At 38.5% G+C, this 20,694-nt stretch overlaps 2 protein-coding genes across 6 annotated transcripts; both read left to right on the top strand.

The window, feature by feature from the left end:
• The first annotated feature begins 1,179 nt into the window (after positions 1 to 1,179).
• On the top strand, positions 1,180 to 5,237 carry LOC135639741 (heat shock protein 81-1-like). Its single transcript, XM_065153617.1, has 3 exons — positions 1,180 to 1,386; positions 1,484 to 1,906; positions 3,513 to 5,237. The coding sequence occupies exons 1-3, from the start codon at positions 1,261 to 1,263 to the stop codon at positions 5,064 to 5,066; spliced, it is 2,103 nt and encodes a 700-aa protein (XP_065009689.1). The 5' UTR covers positions 1,180 to 1,260; the 3' UTR covers positions 5,067 to 5,237.
• A 5,233-nt stretch (positions 5,238 to 10,470) lies between these two features.
• On the top strand, positions 10,471 to 16,981 carry LOC135639655 (probable WRKY transcription factor 2). 5 transcript variants are annotated; one of them, XM_065153510.1, is made up of 6 exons: positions 10,471 to 10,701; positions 11,156 to 11,660; positions 12,326 to 12,511; positions 14,851 to 15,677; positions 15,782 to 15,940; positions 16,196 to 16,981. In XM_065153510.1, the coding sequence occupies exons 2-6, from the start codon at positions 11,202 to 11,204 to the stop codon at positions 16,755 to 16,757; spliced, it is 2,193 nt and encodes a 730-aa protein (XP_065009582.1). In that variant the 5' UTR covers positions 10,471 to 10,701; positions 11,156 to 11,201; the 3' UTR covers positions 16,758 to 16,981. The 5 variants fall into 5 exon arrangements, with proteins under 5 accessions (XP_065009582.1, XP_065009581.1, XP_065009578.1 ...); XM_065153509.1 differs by having other exon boundaries at positions 14,848 to 15,677; XM_065153506.1 differs by having other exon boundaries at positions 14,845 to 15,677.
• The last annotated feature ends 3,713 nt before the right edge of the window (positions 16,982 to 20,694 follow it).

Raw genomic sequence — 20,694 nt, 5'->3', positions numbered from 1 at the left:
ACCACATATGTGCGCTGCATTGATCAACTCTACGACTGCTTCTTGTGTTCAGTTGCGAGGATATCGTTGGGATAGTATACATCGGAAGTTCCTTCAACGTGAAGAATCCACAGGTAAAATGTAATTGTTTGATCAGCATTTTGTTCCCAGATTCGTCAATTCTGCATATGAAAAATGCTTTGGTTAATAATTCTTATTAGTTATAGAAAGTCTCGAATCCTCAAGCTGTCTATGGGATTGTTTATAACAAAATGAGTCTTGTTTATGCATTAAAGATTTTCCTTTAGGATTGTCATAGTTAGAGAATTCTGTCGAAAGATCTGATTCTTGTTTATGCATTAAAACTTTTCCTTCACGATTGTCATAGTTAGAGAATTCTGTCGAAAGATCTAATATGTACAGAAGAAGACCAGAGAAGCAGTTTACTTTCACATAACATTCCTTAATTATTTTTATCGTTTTACCTTTAACTTTTGTCTTATCGTGATTGGTCTTTTTCTTCGTTATATTTATACCGGGATGGTTATAAGACAGAAGACAACTACTATGGGGTTAAGGATAATTTTATCCTTTAGAAAATAAGGAAGGATCTATGGGAATAAAATAAAAAGATATGTTTTATGAGAAAAAAATTAATTTTTAAAAAATATTATATATATAATATGCTTGATTTGAGAGTATATTATACATCTAATCGACGGTCGGAAGGAAGGCGGGACAAAATTCAATTCTTTAGGATTTGCGGTGTGATTGACGTCAGCTTAATGAGTCTGGAGCCGCCATCGGAGCCGGTTGTCAGGATCCTTGGAAGGATCTAGAAACTCGCTTTAAGATTTGCGCTATGATAGACGTCGGATTAATGTCGAAAATGTTGAAGCGGAACCTTGATGAGGTCGCCAACCGTTGTCGGAGCCGGTTCTCGGATCCACGGTAGGATCCAGAAACTGGCTTTATTTCCGAATCTTGACGAGGTGGCGTCCTATTATCGGAGCCAGTTCCCCGGATCCGTGGAAGGATCTAGAACCTGGCTTTAAGATTGGCGTTATTGTAGACGTTGACGATATCATCGAACCCGCCTCTTGATGAGTTCGCGCACCGTCACCGGAACCGGTTCTCCGGATCAATGGAAGGATCTAGAAACTGGGTTCCCTTTTCTTTATAAGGTGTCCTCGCTCCTCGCAACCTCAATATCGTGCCCCCAATTTTTATCGGATCTCGTCTTCCTCTAGATCGAGTTCGAGCTCTCTTCACAGCCCAGCCATGGCGGCCGAGTCGGAGACCTTCGCTTTCCAGGCCGAGATCAACCAGCTCCTCAGCCTCATCATCAATACTTTCTACTCCAACAAAGAAATCTTCCTACGCGAGCTCATCAGCAACTCCTCCGATGTGAGTCCCTCCCTTTGATGTCGATTTTAAGGGGGAAAATATCCATTTTTTTGGTTCCCTTCTCCGTTTTTATTACCGATCTGGTGCCCCATAACAGGCGTTGGACAAGATCCGGTTCGAGAGCCTCACGGACAAGAGCAAGCTCGACGCCCAGCCGGAGCTATTCATCCACATCGTCCCGGACAAGGCCACCAACACCTTGTCCATCATCGACAGCGGCATCGGGATGACGAAGTCCGATCTCGTCAACAACCTCGGCACCATCGCTCGTTCCGGCACCAAGGAGTTCATGGAGGCCCTCGCCGCGGGGGCCGATGTCAGCATGATTGGCCAGTTTGGTGTGGGGTTCTACTCTGCGTATCTTGTGGCCGACAGGGTCGTAGTGACCACCAAACACAACGATGACGAGCAATACGTCTGGGAGTCACAGGCCGGGGGTTCGTTTACGGTCACCAGGGATACCTCAGGGGAGAGCCTTGGGAGGGGAACAAAGATTACTCTCTTTCTCAAGGAGGATCAGGTACACGCTACCGCACTAGCTCGCTATATTTGTTATAATAATTAGGTTATTTTACTGTACTGTTACTATAATCTTTTTCGTACTATCAATATAATGTTAATATGGTATTCATTTAACTCCCATCTTTGGTATCTGCTCTAACTTCTGAGGCTGTAGTAACTCACAACATTAAACATTATGTAGAAACTGTTATTAGATGGAGCTATTTATCAAGGCAAGAAAATAGAAAAAAACTATCAAGAACACTACTTTGCACTAATTCTATATCCAACCGGTAGATGGTATTCATATGATGATAATATCGAGGCAAGAAAAGAACAAAACTATTAAGGACAATCCCTGTGCACTAATTCTGTATACATAATTTATATCACTGTTTTTAGATGGAGCAATTTATCAGGGCAAGAAAATTGAAAAAATATTAAAAAATTTACTTTGCACTAATTCTATATCCATAACCAGTAGATGGTATTCATGTGATGATAATATCAAGGCAAGAAAAGAAAAAAAACTATCAAGGACATCCCTATGCAATAATTCTATATACATAAGTTGTATGACTGTTATTAGATGGAGCTATTTATAAGGCAAGACAATATAAAAAAAATTAAGAATATTACTTTGCACTAATTCTATATCCATAACCAGTAGATGGTATTCATATGATGATCATATCAAGGCAAGAAAAGAAAATAACTATTTATTTTGTATACATAATTTGTATGATGGTATATGCATGATTGTATCTCATGCTCAAGTCTTAAGAGCAAAATTTTGAAACCCTAAGAGGTATTGCAAATACTTCTCCCACTGTTGTTAATTTAAATTGCCATAGACTAAAGGTGCTGAAAGTGTCATAGTCTATATGGTGTTGTGAGACTACTGTTTATTTTCAGATTTGCTTTTAGTAACTGGAACGGTGACTGTTTAAATAAGATCTGAAGGTTGCCTTGATTTAATTTTTACATTACTACATTCTTGTACTTGTTTCTTGTTATGTACAAATTGAAGTTCTATGATCTACAATTCATTTCTGGTGATATGTACATGTTTGGTGCACTAATTCTGTATGCATAATTCATATGGTGGTATATGCATGTCTATATCTCTTGCTCAAGCTTGAAGAGCCAATCTTTGAAACTCCTAGAGGTATTGCAAATACTTCTACTGATGTTAATTTAAATTTCCATAGATTAAAGGTTCTGAAAGTGTCATAGTCTATATGGTGTCATGAGATTACTGTTTAGTTTCAGATTTGCCTGCAGTAACTGGAACAGTGACTGTTTAAATAAGATCTGAAGGTTGCCTTGATTTAATTTGTATGCTACTACATTCTTGTATTTGTTTCTTTGTTATGTACAAATAGAAGTTCTATGATCTACATTGCATTTCTAGTAATACGTACATGCTACCTTTGTATTTCTTCAATCTTATAAATGCATGACCTGTCACGTGTTGACATTGATCAGTGTCATCTATGTTCTTTATTGTCTTGACTTCTAAATCTGTTCCCAATGGACATGTCCCTGTCCGACAAAGTTATTATTCTTGTCTATTTATTCTAGCTTATGAATATGATCATCCATTGTGCTTCATACACTTGCAGTTGGAATATCTTGAGGAACGCCGTCTCAAAGACTTGATAAAAAAGCACTCTGAATTCATCAGCTATCCCATCTCCCTCTGGTCGGAGAAGACAACGGAGAAAGAAATTTCTGATGATGAGGATGAGGAGGACAAAAAGGACGCTGAGGAAGGTAAGGTGGAAGATGTTGATGAGGAGAAGGAAGAGAAAGAGAAGAAAAAGAAGAAGATTAAGGAGGTTTCTCATGAATGGTCTTTGGTCAACAAGCAGAAGCCTATCTGGATGAGGAAGCCTGAAGATATCACAAAGGAAGAGTATGCCGCATTCTATAAGAGTCTCACTAATGATTGGGAGGAGCACTTGGCTGTGAAACACTTCTCTGTGGAAGGCCAGCTTGAGTTTAAGGCCATTCTTTTCGTGCCAAAGAGGGCTCCTTTTGACCTCTTTGACACAAAGAAAAAGCTTAACAACATCAAGCTTTACGTCCGTCGTGTCTTCATTATGGACAACTGTGAAGAACTGATTCCTGAGTACTTGAGCTTTATCAAAGGAATAGTCGACTCTGAGGACCTTCCACTCAACATCTCAAGAGAGACGCTCCAGCAGAACAAAATCCTCAAGGTCATCCGGAAGAACCTGGTCAAGAAATGCATCGAGCTCTTTTTTGAGATTGCTGAAAACAAAGAGGACTACAACAAGTTCTATGAGGCGTTCTCAAAGAATCTCAAGCTTGGAATCCATGAGGATTCTCAGAACAGGTCAAAGGTCGCAGAGTTGCTGAGATTCCACTCTACAAAGAGTGGAGATGAGATGACTAGCCTGAAGGACTATGTTACGAGGATGAAGGAGGGCCAGAATGACATTTACTACATCACTGGTGAGAGCAAAAAGGCTGTGGAGAATTCTCCATTCCTTGAGAAGCTCAAGAAGAAGGGCTATGAGGTGCTTTTCATGGTTGATGCAATCGATGAGTATGCTGTTGGTCAGTTGAAGGAATTTGAGGGGAAGAAGCTAGTGTCTGCGACAAAGGAGGGACTGAAGCTTGATGATGAGAGCGAGGATGAGAAGAAGAGGAAGGAAGCCCTGAAGGAGAAGTTTGAAGGACTCTGCAAGGTCATCAAAGAAGTGCTGGGTGACAAGGTGGAGAAAGTTGTCGTGTCTGATCGTGTCGTCGACTCTCCCTGCTGCTTGGTCACTGGTGAGTATGGATGGACTGCCAACATGGAGAGGATTATGAAGGCACAAGCTCTCAGGGACTCGAGCATGGCTGGCCACATGTCAAGCAAGAAAACCATGGAGATCAACCCGGAGAATCAGATCATGGAGGAGCTGAGGAAGCGAGCCGATGCTGACAAGAATGACAAGTCAGTCAAGGACCTGACACTGTTGCTGTTTGAGACTTCTCTCCTCACTTCTGGTTTCAGCCTCGATGATCCCAACACTTTCGGGAACAGGATCCATCGCATGCTGAAACTAGGTCTCAGCATTGATGAAGATGAAAAGGTGGAGGACACTGAGATGCCGTCACTAGAGGAGGCTGACGCAGAAGAGAGCAAGATGGAGGAAGTAGACTAATTTTTATCAAGGTTTGCCAATTTATCTTTTGGCACTTGTGTTGCTTTGTTTATGTAGATGGCCTTTTTTAGCCTTAAGCTTGGATGGTCTTTTTTTATCTTATTTATACATGAACGACTTGTGATGTTATTTTGATACTAGTCTATGGATCTGATGAGTCCTTTCTCGTTTTTTGTGATTCTCGAATGGTTAAATAGTAGTCATTTTTCTCGTTGCACAATTGAAAATAAGTTGCAAAAAGCCTATAGGTTGAGGTGATACCGACACACCTGCATTCTTCAATAAACACTACTAGATAGTGAGTCGTAGGTGAAGGAAAACACAATGACTTAGGAAAACACAATGACTTGAGCGTCGAGTCATATGGATGTTAGTCGGGACGAGGAGCTTGTAGCTCAAAGTCATCCGAGATAAAGTATTTGACTCGCAAACGCTCTAGGAGTGGAGCGCTCACCATCAAGTTGCGGTCATATGAACTTTTCATAGACTCTAAATCCTAAAGAACCCTTGGGTTGATGGGAGTTATCTCCCCCAATGATGGAGAGACTTGCACCCCTTTCCACCCTTGAATTGTCCGAGGATAGGGATTGGATCTCGATTGACTGGTGGCTAGTAGATGGAGAGGAACTTATGCAAGAGGGGACATATATCTTGACTTGAGGTGAGGAAGCCAAACGATGGACAACCTAGAGATTGACTCACCTTTGAGAGCTGGAATTTAGGAGAAAGCTTTCGAAATGTTAGATACTCAAATAGTGAAATGAGCCTCACACTATAGGCTAAGGGAGATTTATAGATAGGAGATGATCTCTCTCCTTTCACAATTGATGAAAATGTCCCTTTGGGACCATGTCGGATTTCGTTCTCTCTCTCTACTCCATTATTGAGGTGTCAATCAAGAAAGATATAAAAAAGATATGATTTATCTCATCCACTACTAAGGCACCAATCGAGGAAGATATGAAAAAGATACGATCTCTCTCCTCCCACTATTAATGTTGATCGAGGAAAGCATATTATCCCATCTTACGATAGAGCCACTCTCCATGATTGGGTCAAGTGTCTAAGTGTCTCTTTGGGATCGCTCTTAAAGGACATGTGAGCCGAGAAAACTTGACTTGTGCTAGAAGACCCGCTATGGTGGAGGATTAGGGCTAATGGTGTCTGAGATGTGTGAGTCGGAAAAACTCAACCGAAGACTTATAACGACGGAGGCACAAGTCGAATTATGCACGAGACGCGTGATTTGAAAAAAGTCAACTTGCGTTAAAAGATCCGCTACGAGGGAGGGTCTGAACGAATGGTGCTCGAGTCACGTAAATAAAAAAACCTTAATCTGAAGACCTACAGGGTCTGGATGAATGGTGCTCGAGTCACGTAAGTTAAAAAACCTTAATATGAAGACCTGCTACGATAGAGGGTCAGGGTGAATGGCGCTTGAGGAGCGTGAGTTGGAGAAACCCGACCCACGCTAGAAGACCTACTACGACGAAGGCTCGACCAAATTGCATCCAAAGATTTGATTAATAAAATGAGAGAAACAGGAGAACTTAAACAAATCTTAATATAATTTGTAAATAAAACTTTAAATATTTTAAACTAACATATAGTTTTTTATTTATCTCGAGAAGGAAAGATTTATAAGTAAATCCCAGATAATTGAGAATTCGTGCGGTTTCATTATCATTATCGTGGTAGCTCATTTCTTTCTTCCACCTTCATATCCTATTATTACATTTGGAAGTCACATCAAGCTTGAGATTCGACGTCCACATCCCCCTCAAGTCGGTTGCATTAATTTAGATGCACGGATTCTGCAGCGGTATTCCGTTTGTTGTGTAAAGGTTAATATGCTCATCCGACTGCCAATGTCAAGAGGCTTCAACCCATCTCTTGCAAGCTTTACTAATCCAAGCGCACAGAACTCCCGACTCTGCTTCGGCTTCCATCGACATGTACAGATATCGAAGACAAGCAAGCAAGCAAGATGTGGATCGTCCGTCCACGGTGGATGACCGAAACCCATCTAATCTATTCCATTCTTTATGTGAAGGGAACACATCCTGAACCTCTTTTCTGGAAAAGACGAGACTGCCTTGTCCACATAAACCATCTTCCTCCCTCCGATGCTTATATCATCATGTGATCGAGACGAAGTAAAGAAATAGAGCATAAAAAGAAAAGGTTATGATCCCTTTTATCATTATCATGTGAAGACATCGTATCGGAAGATATTTCTGATTTGAACGATTATAAAAATATTTTATTTTGATTTGATAGAAACATGGCAATGAATTTTGCCATGTTGACATCCAATATGACTTTTAACTCCTTACGGTAGGTTTATTCTCGCACATAAATTAAGAAAACTTAAAATAAATTGCTCATCATTTAGACATATCTTTTTCAGATATCATTTGGATACATTAGATCTATTTGAAAAAAATTAAGTAATAGAAGATAAGATTTCCCCAACTATACGAGGAAATCTTATTCGGAAATATAAATAGTAATCTGTATAAATAGGAAAGAGATAGTTTTCTTCTTCAATAAAGCTTCTTCAGTAACTACCTTAGTACACCTTTTTCTTTTTACAAAATATAAGTGGGAATTTGGTTTTGATCCGGAGGCTTTGTGATGATTTGATAAACTCTCTATCAATCAAGTTTGTTGTAACTTTTCAAAAAAATATATGTTTAATGAGGTTTCGAACTCTCAATCTTTAATAAATAGATCTAATATTTCAAGTATTATATATATATATATATATATATATATATATATCAATTAAATCAATATTTTAAGAGTAAAATAAGTGAAGGAGATTTCAAACTATATCATATGAGTTTTTAAATGGATCTAGTACATAACTATCATATCAATATTTAAGGTACTCATCATGAAAAACATAATATTTAGAGAAACGGAGATGATGGTGTGATTTGTTTATGATAAATTCTTCTCACTTGAGATATAAATTGAGACTTCAATATGACCTACAAAAATGCTGAAGAAGCCATGCATCCCTGTCTATTATTCTACTTGTGGAATGGTAGTAGCTGTTGTTTTCCCTCATTTTGGAGTTAATGAAATAGTTTATACTTGTACTAATGTTAGAAGATGTATCATCAAAAACAATCAAGCATATTCTTTGGTATCACTTCTTGAAATTTTCGGTAAATACATAATTCCATGGATGTATCTTCACAATTTATCTTTTGAGTCTCCTCTATCATGCTTAATTCTATATATATATATATATATATATATATATATATATATATATATATATATAAAGCTCTTAGCTCTAGTTCTATTTTCAAGGGGTTAGAATTTAGTATATATCGAGTCATATTTTTAGCAGCTTAAACATTTGAGATCAATGATCATTCGATCACAATATTTATCATGACATACATATGAAAGGTTAAGAATTCAAATCTTATATCATCGGATGTTCAATTAATGTTTGTATAATATCTTCTTAATTTGACTACTATTCATCCATTTAGACTTAGCTTCACATAACAAGTCTACATTGAATAGAGGCATTAGAGTTAAATATATATATATTGATCTTTTGCTTAAAATCTTAACATTTTGGGATCAACATCATCCAATTAAAATCTCTACCGAAGACTTACAGATGTGGTGCTCAAATATTTGATTTACATAATTCTCTCAATTACCCCCATGTTATTCTTATTAATGATAATTCTTTTAACACTGTGATTGAAACAGTGTGTACTTCATTCTTTGCAGTGATTAAAAGCAACTCCTGCTAACATAGGCATAGACTTTCAAATAAAATATTGACTAGGAAATTGTGTTGTCCCTTTTGTTTCCGAGCTACAAAAAAAAAAGAGTGTCTTAGGTGGTCAGATTTCAAGCTAAAGCAACATTCCAAGGGGATGGAGTGATGATGTTGACGACCATTCGCTTTCAGCTATGAATAAGACATATAAACAGAATTTAATATTATATATATATATATATTATATTTCAGAGCAAGTCAAAAGACACTTTAAATAAATCAATATATTATTCTGCAAATGATTTGTTATTCCAAAACCCAAGAAATGCAACAGCTTTTTATTGACAAACAATTTCAAACTAAACTAAACAACAACAAATTAAGGTGGCAAACAATTTCAAGCTAAACTAAACAACAACAAACTAAACAACAAGTTAAGACAGTGACGTAAGAAAGTCTTGGGAACAGAAAGGTGGCAAATGGTTTCATGCGAAGAAGACTGAAATGTGAATCATACAACTACAATGCGAAGAAGAGAGAAATTTCTTCTTCTTTTTCAAACAAGCCTTAATAACCTCTTTGGCATTCGCATAGTTTTGGATTTGTGGAACCATAGCATACGAGTAATAGTCCTTCCACCTATTCAAATCAAGTATGAAATGATCGATACAAGTTAGAAAGAAAGAAAGAAAGAAAGAATCATAGTCTTGTCTAATTCTACTTTGAACAAATTGATATGCTTTCTTTGTTTCCCCAAACATTTCCCATTCAGTGGTTGCAATAATTAATCACTTGCTTTGTCACAACCCAACCTCACCAAATAATGGTAACATTAATTTATTAGTTTAATCAATCATAAACTAAGTTAATGATAGTATATTTATTCATCAAGTTCTTATAATCTAATTCATTTCTTCTTCATTTACAATGGAGATTAAACAGGATGTGTGATGATCTCAACCACTTAGGAACTTGATTTCGTCAACGATGACCAATATAACTAATATAACGATGGTTGTATGATGATCTCAACCACGTGTGATGATTTCGTCAAGGATGTGCATATCTCATCCACATTGCTTATCTTTTTTTTTTTTTTTTTATATAGGTTAGTTTTGATACTATTTATCATAATTTAATCTAACAGAATAACTAACATATTAATTTACTTATCCCTGAATCATAAATCTAAAATACCTAAGTTCATATCAGTAGTAGTACATTCGTTCTTATAACTTAATTTCATTCCTCTCTATTTTCAATGTTGTTGGTTGTTAGATTCAAATGTTATTTCAAATCCTTGAAATAAAAAAGAATTATATACGGTAATAAAGCAAATAAATACTGATTACCTATGTAGAGTTGGGAGAAATATCTACATCAATTTTAAGAGGATTAAGAAAAGGTTTATAGGCTTTTTTTTTTTCTAAATTTGAGGAACTAAAAGTGTCTAAAAAAAGGATAAATCATTTAAAAATATATAACGCATTTAAATTAAAGGATTAATTTCAAGTAGTGTATGTCAATGTAAAATTGTGAGGAAATTAACATCGTAAATGGACAAATATTACGTGGAGCAAATGGCTCAATGATATACCCAAGAAAAGGAGAGAGAGAGAGAGAGAGAGAGAGAGGAAGAAGGAACAAACAGATGAAAGAGCTCTTTCTGCATCAAATGCGCTCCTCTCTCTCTCTCTCTCTTCAGGCCAACGAATCCTTCCTATTTCGTGGTTCTCTCGCGCGCTCTTCTCCTCCCTTTACCGGTCAAACCGCCCTCCCCTTCTCTTTCTCTCGTTTTTTGGAGAGAGCAGAGAGATCTGTTGGGGGAATTGTGGGTTTCCCCAAAGGCAGAGAAAGAAGATTGATAGAGCTCTGTCTCTTGTACGTTTGCCTCCCCTGCTGTATCCGTGTCGAAGAGGACCGATCATTAGATAGTCTGCTAAAGCCTCTCCCTCCTCTCCTTTTCCTTTTGCCGGTCATTCTTCTCTTCTGATTTGCTTTCTTGCTTCAAAGACGTGATTTTGTGTGCTTTTGGTAGTTCATTTGGGCTTGCTGGGTCTCAATTCGTCGTAAAGTTCGTAGCTTTTTGCCGTCTTCTCTTCGATTTCGGGGTTCTTTTTGTTTTAAGCTGAGCTTCGTGTACCTATAATCTCCTAAATTTCGAATCTTTTGTTTAATTCCGATCTTTTTTCGTTGATTGCGCAGCTGGAAATCCTTCAAAATCTTATCTTTTACCTGCATTTCTATGGTGGGATTGTAGGTAGCTAAATTCTACTGCAACTTATTCATAAGCGTGATCCGGTTATAATGTACTTTTGTTGTTCTATCTACTCAGATCTTACAGGATTTCAAGCTGAATCAAGCAAAAGACCGACTTGTTCATGGCTGGGACAGAGGACAACAGCTCCACAATCGAATACTGGCCACCTCCAAACTCCGGCTCAAGAACCCTATCGAACTCTTCGAATGACGAATTTGGTTCGAAGTCACTCTCAATTTTCTTGGCAGAGAATGGAAATGTGGGGCCTTCATGGAAATCTGAAACCCAAAGTATGGGCCCAAGCACAAAAGCAGAAGAGGGTGAGGCTGGCGTCAATGACTCGAATGAATTCTCACTGCAATCCAAATTGTTCGGTGCTCCCATATCAAGCTCTTCTGGAGGACTTGCTGAGAGGATGGCCACAAGAAAAGGGTTTAATGTGCCCAAGCTTGACACAGCTGGTATTCCACCGGCCAGCATGGCTTCACACTCAGATATCCATTCCCCTTATTTGACGATTCCGCCGGGTCTTAGTCCTACCATGTTGTTGGAGTCTCCGGTTTTTCTTGCTGATCCTATGGTAAGATATCACGCCTTGAATTTATTATGCATTGTAATGAGTTTTAGAAGACATTCTAAGAAAGTTGGATATATGAGTATTAAATTAAGATCAGCAATTGAAGAGTGACAAGAAGAACAATCTACAGGTTTACTACGTTCATATGGTTTTGGGCTAGGATACATGCATTTGTCAATGTCATTCAGATCCACATTCTTATAGAAAATTCTTATGGGTTGTTATGTGGAATCAGTTTTTGTCCAGTGAATTAAGGAAGAGCCTAAATTAGATTCTGGCATTTATCTTTCTTCATTTGATAATGTTTCATCACCACCGAGTAACCGAGCAATTCATACATAACCAGACTGACAAATCATCTGTTTGAATAAACATTATGCGAAGAAAAAGAAAAAGAAAAGGGCAATCATCATATTCTACTCAAGAATCATGTGATGTCGCACACAGCCTTTAAGTCCAAGTCTTCTGCTAGTTCAAACTGTGTTTACTATTGCATACATAAACAAAAACTTTTACCATATTGGTGCTGTACATCTTATGTTGTGTTGAACTGATGAAATGACACAAGTAACAAGGACACAAGAGATCTGTTATTAGTTTATTGGTGAATTGAAATGACATATTGGGTTGAACCCATTGTACCTTACTTTTGATTGTTATTTTTCTAGGCTCAACTATCTCCGACTACAGGCAAGTTCCAGTTTGGAGAAAATGTTGCTTCAAACCCAATCCTGGTCTCAGATTCATCAGACCCTACTAAAAGTGAAGATGACCTATTTGAAGACATTCCAGAAGCATTTGCCTTTAAGCCTCCTCCAGAATCACACTTAAATCTTTCAAGCTCTGAAACAAAGGTAATGTGGTGAATAAGAATTCTGTTGCTGCTATAGTTTTCCCCTGATTCATCACATACTTTAAGCCTCCACAAATAGTTTTTTTTTTCTCCATCACTATAGATATGTACAAAAAAGATCTAGAATCATATTGTTAGGGTTGCAGCCTCAATCCTACTGAATGAACCATCATGGGGTCTTCATAACTAAAATATGCTCTATTGGACATAATATATGATGCTTAAAACATTAAAAACCAAAATTCATGTGATTTGGGATTATTGTGCTTTCTGTTAGACTAAAAAAATTAAAAAGTATAACGGATACTTGTGCTTGAATTTATGATGTAGATCATAACAATCACTGATATGAATATGTTGACCTAAATATTTCCTAGATGCATTCATACTAAGAGTTGTTTTCTTTTAATGCTTCAATTTTCTCTTCTATTCCGTCAAAACTTGTTCTCTTAACCTACTTGATGCACTTGTTAAAAAGCTTCAAAAGTTATATGATCTTTTATTGGTAGGCTTTGAGAATTGTTGATCATTTTCAATAGAATTGAATTTGACTTGAAACCCACAATTAACTTTTGAGTTGATAGGATCCAGGTCATAGGCTCTTAGCTCTACTCACACTCCAAGTAAGTTTATGATGGCACATGTTTCAGCAAGGAGGCTGTATCTATTTTCTTTATCAGTCTCTTTGTTCTGCTATAATCATGGACAATATAAATGCCTCAAATTGGAGATATGCTGCTTAAAATGTGTGTCTGAATTTTCAGTTAGACAACAGGTGTTTGGTTCTAGTCTATAGATATTTTTTCTTCATTTCTCTGTGTTTGTTGACTGCTGCCAGATAGTGTTGGTCAAGGTCAACTCATATACGTATTTCATTGTAGAAAACTGTGTTCCTGCTTTTTGATTAATTTATGGAAAGCTCTGTATAGAAGTATCTCTTTATATATTTTATTGATTATTGCTGCTGTTCAAACCAAACTATTGTGTTTCTTCCATACATAGCCTACTGTGTTCGTGATTTGTTAACTTAAGAAGTTCTCCTACTGATAGGAAATGGAATAACTTGGTTGATATGATCAAATAACTTACAGACTGATATTCGGTATTCGAAAGAAGCACTTTTCTGCCTGGTTAGCTATGAACATATGGTTTCTTTCTTTTAGTTTATGCCTGTGCTGGCATTCAAAAACAAGACAGATTAGAAGTTATTGAAGATGATTATGGAAAATAATCAAGGGGCATACTGTTTTTCTTGAGGCAAGCCAACATTTTAAGTTTGTGAAATTTGTTCTCCTGCTGGGAGATATCTTGGGACGTGTTTGTTAGACATTCTTTCGATTGTCTATTCTAATTTGCTGGAGGAATAATCATGCTTGTTGTTACTATTGAACTTCATTTAATGTAAAGCTACACTATGGTTTTCCAAACAAAAGTGGATCTTTTGACGTTGGCTGGTCATGGTGCATATCATGGTTTGTAGAGTTTTAACTAAAATACATATTGATTTCCCCTTTTGTGGCACACTCTTGCAAGCTTCGTGAATGGTGTTCTTTGCTCTTGTTATGTATTATAACGTCTTGTGATGGCATGTTGATGGTAACAGAATTTTCATTTAGTTTTTGTTATTTGTGCTTCTGGTCCTTATTCTATGTAGAAGCCCAATTGTCCCCATTTCATGTGTAAGTGTTTTATTATTTTTCACAAAAGTAAGTGGTAAAGACGGGATTGGATCCCAGGATCTTGTTATACCAGTCAAGCCAGTTGATATCTTAAAAGATTATCATATGCGGTTTTGAACCTCCAACCTTTGATAAGTGTGGTTGCCACACAATGAAACCAATATTTCAGTTGTAAAAAGAAATTATTGGATAAGGCTTTGAACCTTCAGTCTTTGGTATGTGAGTCTGATACACCACCATTAGATTACTATTTTAGGTGTGTCCTTGCATTGTGTTTAGGCCTCCGAGGAGATAGCTAAATACAAATAAGACATATTCAGGTCTATCTTATCAAGTATATAATCTAGTCAATATACAACAGGGTTGATGCAACATTTGTGACAGCCAGTTCTCGATTATACTTCTGATATTTTTGTATATATTGATGATGGACATCTTCCTACTAACCCTGAAAATGTATTGGAATAGCTTCTAGTCTTAGCTTTCATAGTTTCTTTGAGTATCACTCATGATTCTTGTACAAATCTGAGTACATTGACAAAATAAGATCCATCCAAGCTTACAAATATCTATATCAGTATTTTAACTCTTTTTATGCCATTTCATTGATTGTTTTCAGTAGCAATTTTCGTAAGGCTGTTTCTATATTGACCAGCAGCAGGAGTTACCAAGCATGGAAGTGTCAACCGGACCAGAAAAGCCTACACAATCAAGAAGTATAGAAGCTGGCAGTGTGAACTTCCAGAATCAACATGATATCCATCTTCAGGCTGGTTTTTCTTTCCCACCTGACAGAAAAGATATCAACAATAATATTCTGTTAAACCAGAGAATGAGTGACTCATTAGTGGCAAGTCACCATTCTCCGGCTGTCGATGACCAGGAGGACGGGGATGCTGATCTAAGAGGAGAACTTTCTACAACTGTTGGCACTCCAGCTGAGGATGGATACAATTGGAGAAAATATGGGCAGAAACAGGTAAAGGGTAGCGAATATCCGAGAAGCTATTACAAATGCACTCACCCAAATTGTCAGGTGAAGAAGAAGGTGGAGCGCTCTCACGAAGGCCATATCACTGAGATAGTCTACAAGAGTGCCCACAATCACCCAAAACCCCATGTAAATCGCCGGTCTGGAGTTCCTTCATCTCACCCATTCAATGACCCTCAGATTAATGAATCGGAACAACCTGGTTCACAAACAAGTTTTGATGGCAAGCCTGTAAAAGGAAGCTCACAAAGTGGTAATGGAGGCCAAGAATGGTTGGGGGATGGACTGGAGGCAACTTCATCTGCACCTGTTGCTGCTGAATGCTGTGACACTTCTAACGCCTTGCAACGGATTCAAGATGGTACTCGTTTATCCCCTGATGTTGTTGGTGTTTCATCCACATTGTCCAATGATGAAGAAGAGGACGATCGAGCAACCCATGGCAGTGTCTCACTTGGTTGTGATGGTGAGGGAGATGAGACTGAGTCAAAAAGAAGGTTAATTTTTTGTTACAACAATGTCGACTTTCTGCAGTTTGTCATTTCTTATGTGTCTGAGGACTATGATATATAGTTGTTTGGTTTCCTCTCTTCTGATTCAGAAAGCTGGATGCTTGTGCTATTGAAATGAGTGCAGCTTCAAGAGCAGTTCGTGAACCAAGAGTGGTCGTACAGACAACCAGTGAGATTGACATACTGGATGATGGGTATCGTTGGCGCAAGTATGGACAAAAGGTTGTCAAAGGAAATCCAAACCCAAGGTACCTTCTATTATCATAATTTTGTTATACTTCAAGTTACGGTCACATAGAAACTCTAGTTCATATAGAAGTTTTTAAGTTTTTCTTCTTGGTTCGGAAACAGTCTCTCCAAATATAGAGGTAAGGTTGCATGTATTACTCTCCCCAGACTCCACATTGGTGAGAGACTGGTTCATTGGGTTTGCCCTTGTTATGTTTTTCTTCTTGGTTGGTGTTGGAGAAAAAAGTATGAAAGAAGCAATTCTTTTGATATAGGAGTTATTATAAGTGCACCAATCCAGGGTGCATGGTTCGGAAGCACATAGAGAGAGCCTCACACGATCTCAAGTCAGTGATTACGACATATGAAGGAAAGCATAATCATGATGTCCCAGCAGCAAGAAGCAACAGTCACATAAACTCTGCTCCCTCCAACACAGCACCCATCTCAGCTCCTCAACCGCATATCCTTCAACAAAGACCTGAGCCAACCCAAGACTGCTTTGTGAGGTTTGATGGCCACACAGCTCTGAATGCATTTAACTTCCCGGGAAGAGAACAATTAGGATCAACAACCAGCTTCCCTTTTGCATTGGGACAACCAGGCTTGACAAACCTTGCTATGGCTGGACTGGGTCCGATGGCCGCAATGAAGATGTCTGTTATGCCTCCAGTTCACCCTTATCTGGCTCATCTCCAGCCTACTGAAGCAGGATATATGATACCTAAACTTGAGCCCAAGGAGGAAACTGTGCCAGATTCAGTGCTGTCCATGTCAAATGCGGCTTCGGTTTATCACCAGATGATGAGCAGGCTGCAACTACGACCGCAGCTGTAAATAACAGAAGGAAAGATGATTTCTTCTCTGGACACTCGAGAAGAAAAGATCATTCTTTCTCTTTGTTCTTTCAATATAGTTTTTTAAGTTCTTTCTATTATAGCATTCAGTTAGCTTTGTTTCCGTCGTGGCAAGATATCGAAAAGTTGAGGTTTGATATTTTGATTCATTTGGACTTGTTTTCACATTGTGTTTCTCAAAGAAAAAACATGGGAATTATGATATTCGTTTTGTTGTTGTTGACATGACCTGATAACAGACATTTCGAAACACATTTTTTTATTGTCTATAGAAATTTGTTCTCCATTTTTCTTTTAGATTTTGGTTAATTGTGTTAAAAAAGCCTAATTGAATGACAGTAGCTCTTAATAGACTGCAATTTTGTGCCAATAATTTCTCTTCGAATATGATTGAAACCATCTGCTACTTCTCCATGTCAAGTTCTGATGAGACCTTGTTTTGACATGTAGTAAGTAAATCCCCAGTTTGTTTAAGAACAAGTTGTCTATTCAGTAAGTCCTGTTCTCTTCTATAGCAAGAAACTTTTGTTCCAAAGAAATCTATTGAAGCAACCCCATTGGCTCTAATGCCCCGTCTATTGGTTCTGTCCTTGTTTTGGAAAGAGATTTATATGGTCCAAAGATCAAAACTGGACGGATAGAGAGTTGCCTGACATGAATGTCTCAGTGCCTGCCCCGAGGAAGAAGATTGTGAATTCTATAGCCTCGACTTCACGTTAGGAACATTTGGAAGTGGATGTCATCACTATTGTGCTAGACCCTGTTTATAACCTGTGGTCAATACTAAGAAAGAATGATTGGTCAATGGGTGTCGAGTGTGAGATCTTCCCCGTGGGTGATTTGTGTGGATCCTACCGATGTGGTAACCGAGATATCAAATCTCACAAGGGAACTTATCCGATCATTGGGCCATTGGTGGTTGAGTTTTACGTGGCCTTTGGTGGGAGCTTTGGGTGACATCTTGCTATTATCCAACATAAGGATTTTGAACCATGATTGATTTAGGTTGTTAATGCTAGCATCGTTTCGATTTCTTGTAATACATTTTCTTGGATATTCTGACTTCATTGATCTTGCAGATATTACCTAGTGTTTAATAGAGGATTTCAATTATCTTTTGGATGCGCATGATAAATAGGGTGATTCGATGTTCTCATGCAATATTGATGTTCTCTCCTTCCAAAATCTCGTTTATTCCGTTGGGGTGTTAGATTTTGATTTTTTTGGGTCTAAGTTTTACATGAACAAATAATCATTAGGTCTTAGCTAGGATTTGTATCTGTTTGGATCATTTCTTCACTAACCCGAGATGGTTTTAGATGTATAGTTACTCACCTTTCTTACACATGTTCCGATAATTATTCCCTTTTTATTAATGTTAATAGTTCTTCGACTCGTAGAAGAGGCTTTTTTGGTTTTAAATTTTTTGGATCAAAAATAAATATTTTCATAATGTGGTTAAGGCTAGCTTAATCCCAGTATATCATGCTTCCTTCACTTTCAAGCTTAGACGTCTTACAAGGGACCTTTCTCATTGGAACTCAACCTGTTTTGATGATCTAAATGATCAAGCTAAAAAGATCTTGACTTTCATTACTTTGGGGTTGAGCGATACTGAGCGAAAATATTTAAATATGATAAGATTTTTCTTTAGAAACTTTCTTGTCCTCTAAATGATGGTATTTTCTTACATGCCGTGAATGATTTGAAAATTGATTTCTCCCATGTTGTCGGTGGTGATGGTCTTTTTGTTGATATTTTGAATGGCAATTGAGTTTTTGATACTCTATCTTTAAAGGCTACTTTTGATCTGATTCATAAACCTTCTAAGGTGCCTTTTTTCATTTCTAACCAACAAAAGTGTGTGGTCAAACTATGAAATATTTTTGGTATTATGCTTGCAGATTTATTGTATTTCCTAATGATGTTAAAAGGATCTGAATTTTTTTTATTCTAAAGGCTACTTGATAGTTTTTGGCCTCCAATCTTTGGAAATGATTGATTTTGTTGGGTACTGCTTGGTTTTGCTAGAAACTACTTCATTGTCAACCGCCCACCTCTCCTCTACTTACATTGCTGCGTATTGTTGCTCGTTCTTGCTTTCTTTGTGAAACATAAGTTGATGAGATTGAGAATATTTTCTTTGGATGCTCAGTGTCATTTCTTTACCTAGTTGTAATGTGGACATCTCTTTTGAATATTATGATCATTAGCTTATGGAAGGATTTCATTTGGTTAGACACTTGGGTCTATTATAGTTTATGCCTTTTAGTTGATTTAAAAGGTCCATAATGAAGCCTTGTCACCAATCGAAAGACCACTCCTATCTTTCTCTATCTTTGTATGTAGCCTTTGCTGTTTGGTATTTATATTCAGATTCCACCAAAGGGTCCGTCCCTCTCTCCCTCTCCTAGCCTTAATGAGATCCATGTGGCGTGGCCTAAGAGAAGGTGGTTTAAATTGAATTATGATGGATCTTATTTCATAGATTATAGCTTAGGGGGGGGGGGGGGGGGGGTGTGAGCTTTGTAGTAGGAATGAGGCCGAGTATTGTGTTGCTGCTGCTATACATGGCAATTTTGTTGTGGACAAAGATAACCTATACTACAAATTAATGGCAATTCAGCAGGGTTTGTTGCTTGCTTGCTGCACAAGTGGGAATCAATTCCGTCTGCTTTGCTTTGCTCGAGGGGAGGGGAGGGGAGGGGAGGGCTCAATCCGACGTTATTTGTAGCACCGCCACGGACGGATGCTGTCGTGTAACGCAGCAGAAACGTCCTCTTGTAGCCAGAGATATCTCATCCTGGCCCTTCATATGGATTACATGATTCTCGATCGCACAGCGGAAAAAGAGTCGAGAGAACAATGAATTTTAGACTGGTTCAATATTACCCCACCCCATGTAGTTAATTGCATCTAGCTTCATGATCTATATACTTTAAGAAGTTATATTGACATTTCTATAATTATGAAAGTGAAATATCTAGGTTTATTTATCCTAATAACATCTGCTTGAAAATATGAAAATAAATGATAAATAAGTAATTTAAATGTTTGATGGCTGACGGTGTCAATGGTGGCGGATGACAGTGCCATTAACGTCGATGTTGATGTAGTTACCTGGCTACCTCTGATGATGATAAGGTTCGCTCTCATCGCGACATCACCTGCCTCCACGAGGAGCACATCACCGACCTCATTGTCACCCACCTCACGTTGCTCTACATCTGCATCGATGCAGATGGTGGTGGTCACCACGACGTCTACGACAAAGATGGCAAACGCCTTACTATTGACCCGACGGGTGGATCCCAGCCTCGACCTCTCCCTTTTGCATCTGCGTCGATGCTAACGCATATGCTGAGCAATCGTCACCCTCCGATCCATTCTCCCTCGGCAAGCTCTGCACCGTGTCCGACCACCTCCCTAACGAGTGATCGCTGCTATTGGACGAGACCATCACCACCACCCATGCTTCCCTAATCATCCGCAGCACCTCTCGCATCGGCGATTGCATCTTTGCCTCGACCACCACGCACGCCACCATGATGTTTAGCGGCATCGTTAGCTTCTCCTTGGATGCCTCATTCCCAGATGACCCGAGGTCCTTGCCGGAGTCATTTTGCTCCTCTTGCATGGAGCAAACCCACTAGGGGATGTCGTTATCGTGCTCCTCCAGCAAGTCCTGGAAGGGGGTCATCCTGGTGAGGAGCTCTTGGAGGAGGACACCGAAGCTGTAGACATCGGAGAGAGGGGTGAAGGAGGGCTTGGGAAGGTGGGACTTGGGCATGCAGTAAAAGAGGGAGGATGAGGTAGTGGAGGAGGGGGCGATGAGGTCATGGGGTGAGGCCAAGGGAAGGAGGAGGAGAGACGAGATAAGAGCATAATCGACAAGGCAAGACTCAAAGTCTGGGCCA

The sequence above is a fragment of the Musa acuminata genome, chromosome BXJ3-6 (genome assembly GCF_036884655.1).
Source record: "Musa acuminata AAA Group cultivar baxijiao chromosome BXJ3-6, Cavendish_Baxijiao_AAA, whole genome shotgun sequence".
NCBI lineage: Eukaryota > Viridiplantae > Streptophyta > Magnoliopsida > Zingiberales > Musaceae > Musa > Musa acuminata.
The sequence above is the reverse complement of the archived record's forward strand: the minus strand, read 5'-3'. Positions and strand labels throughout refer to the sequence as shown.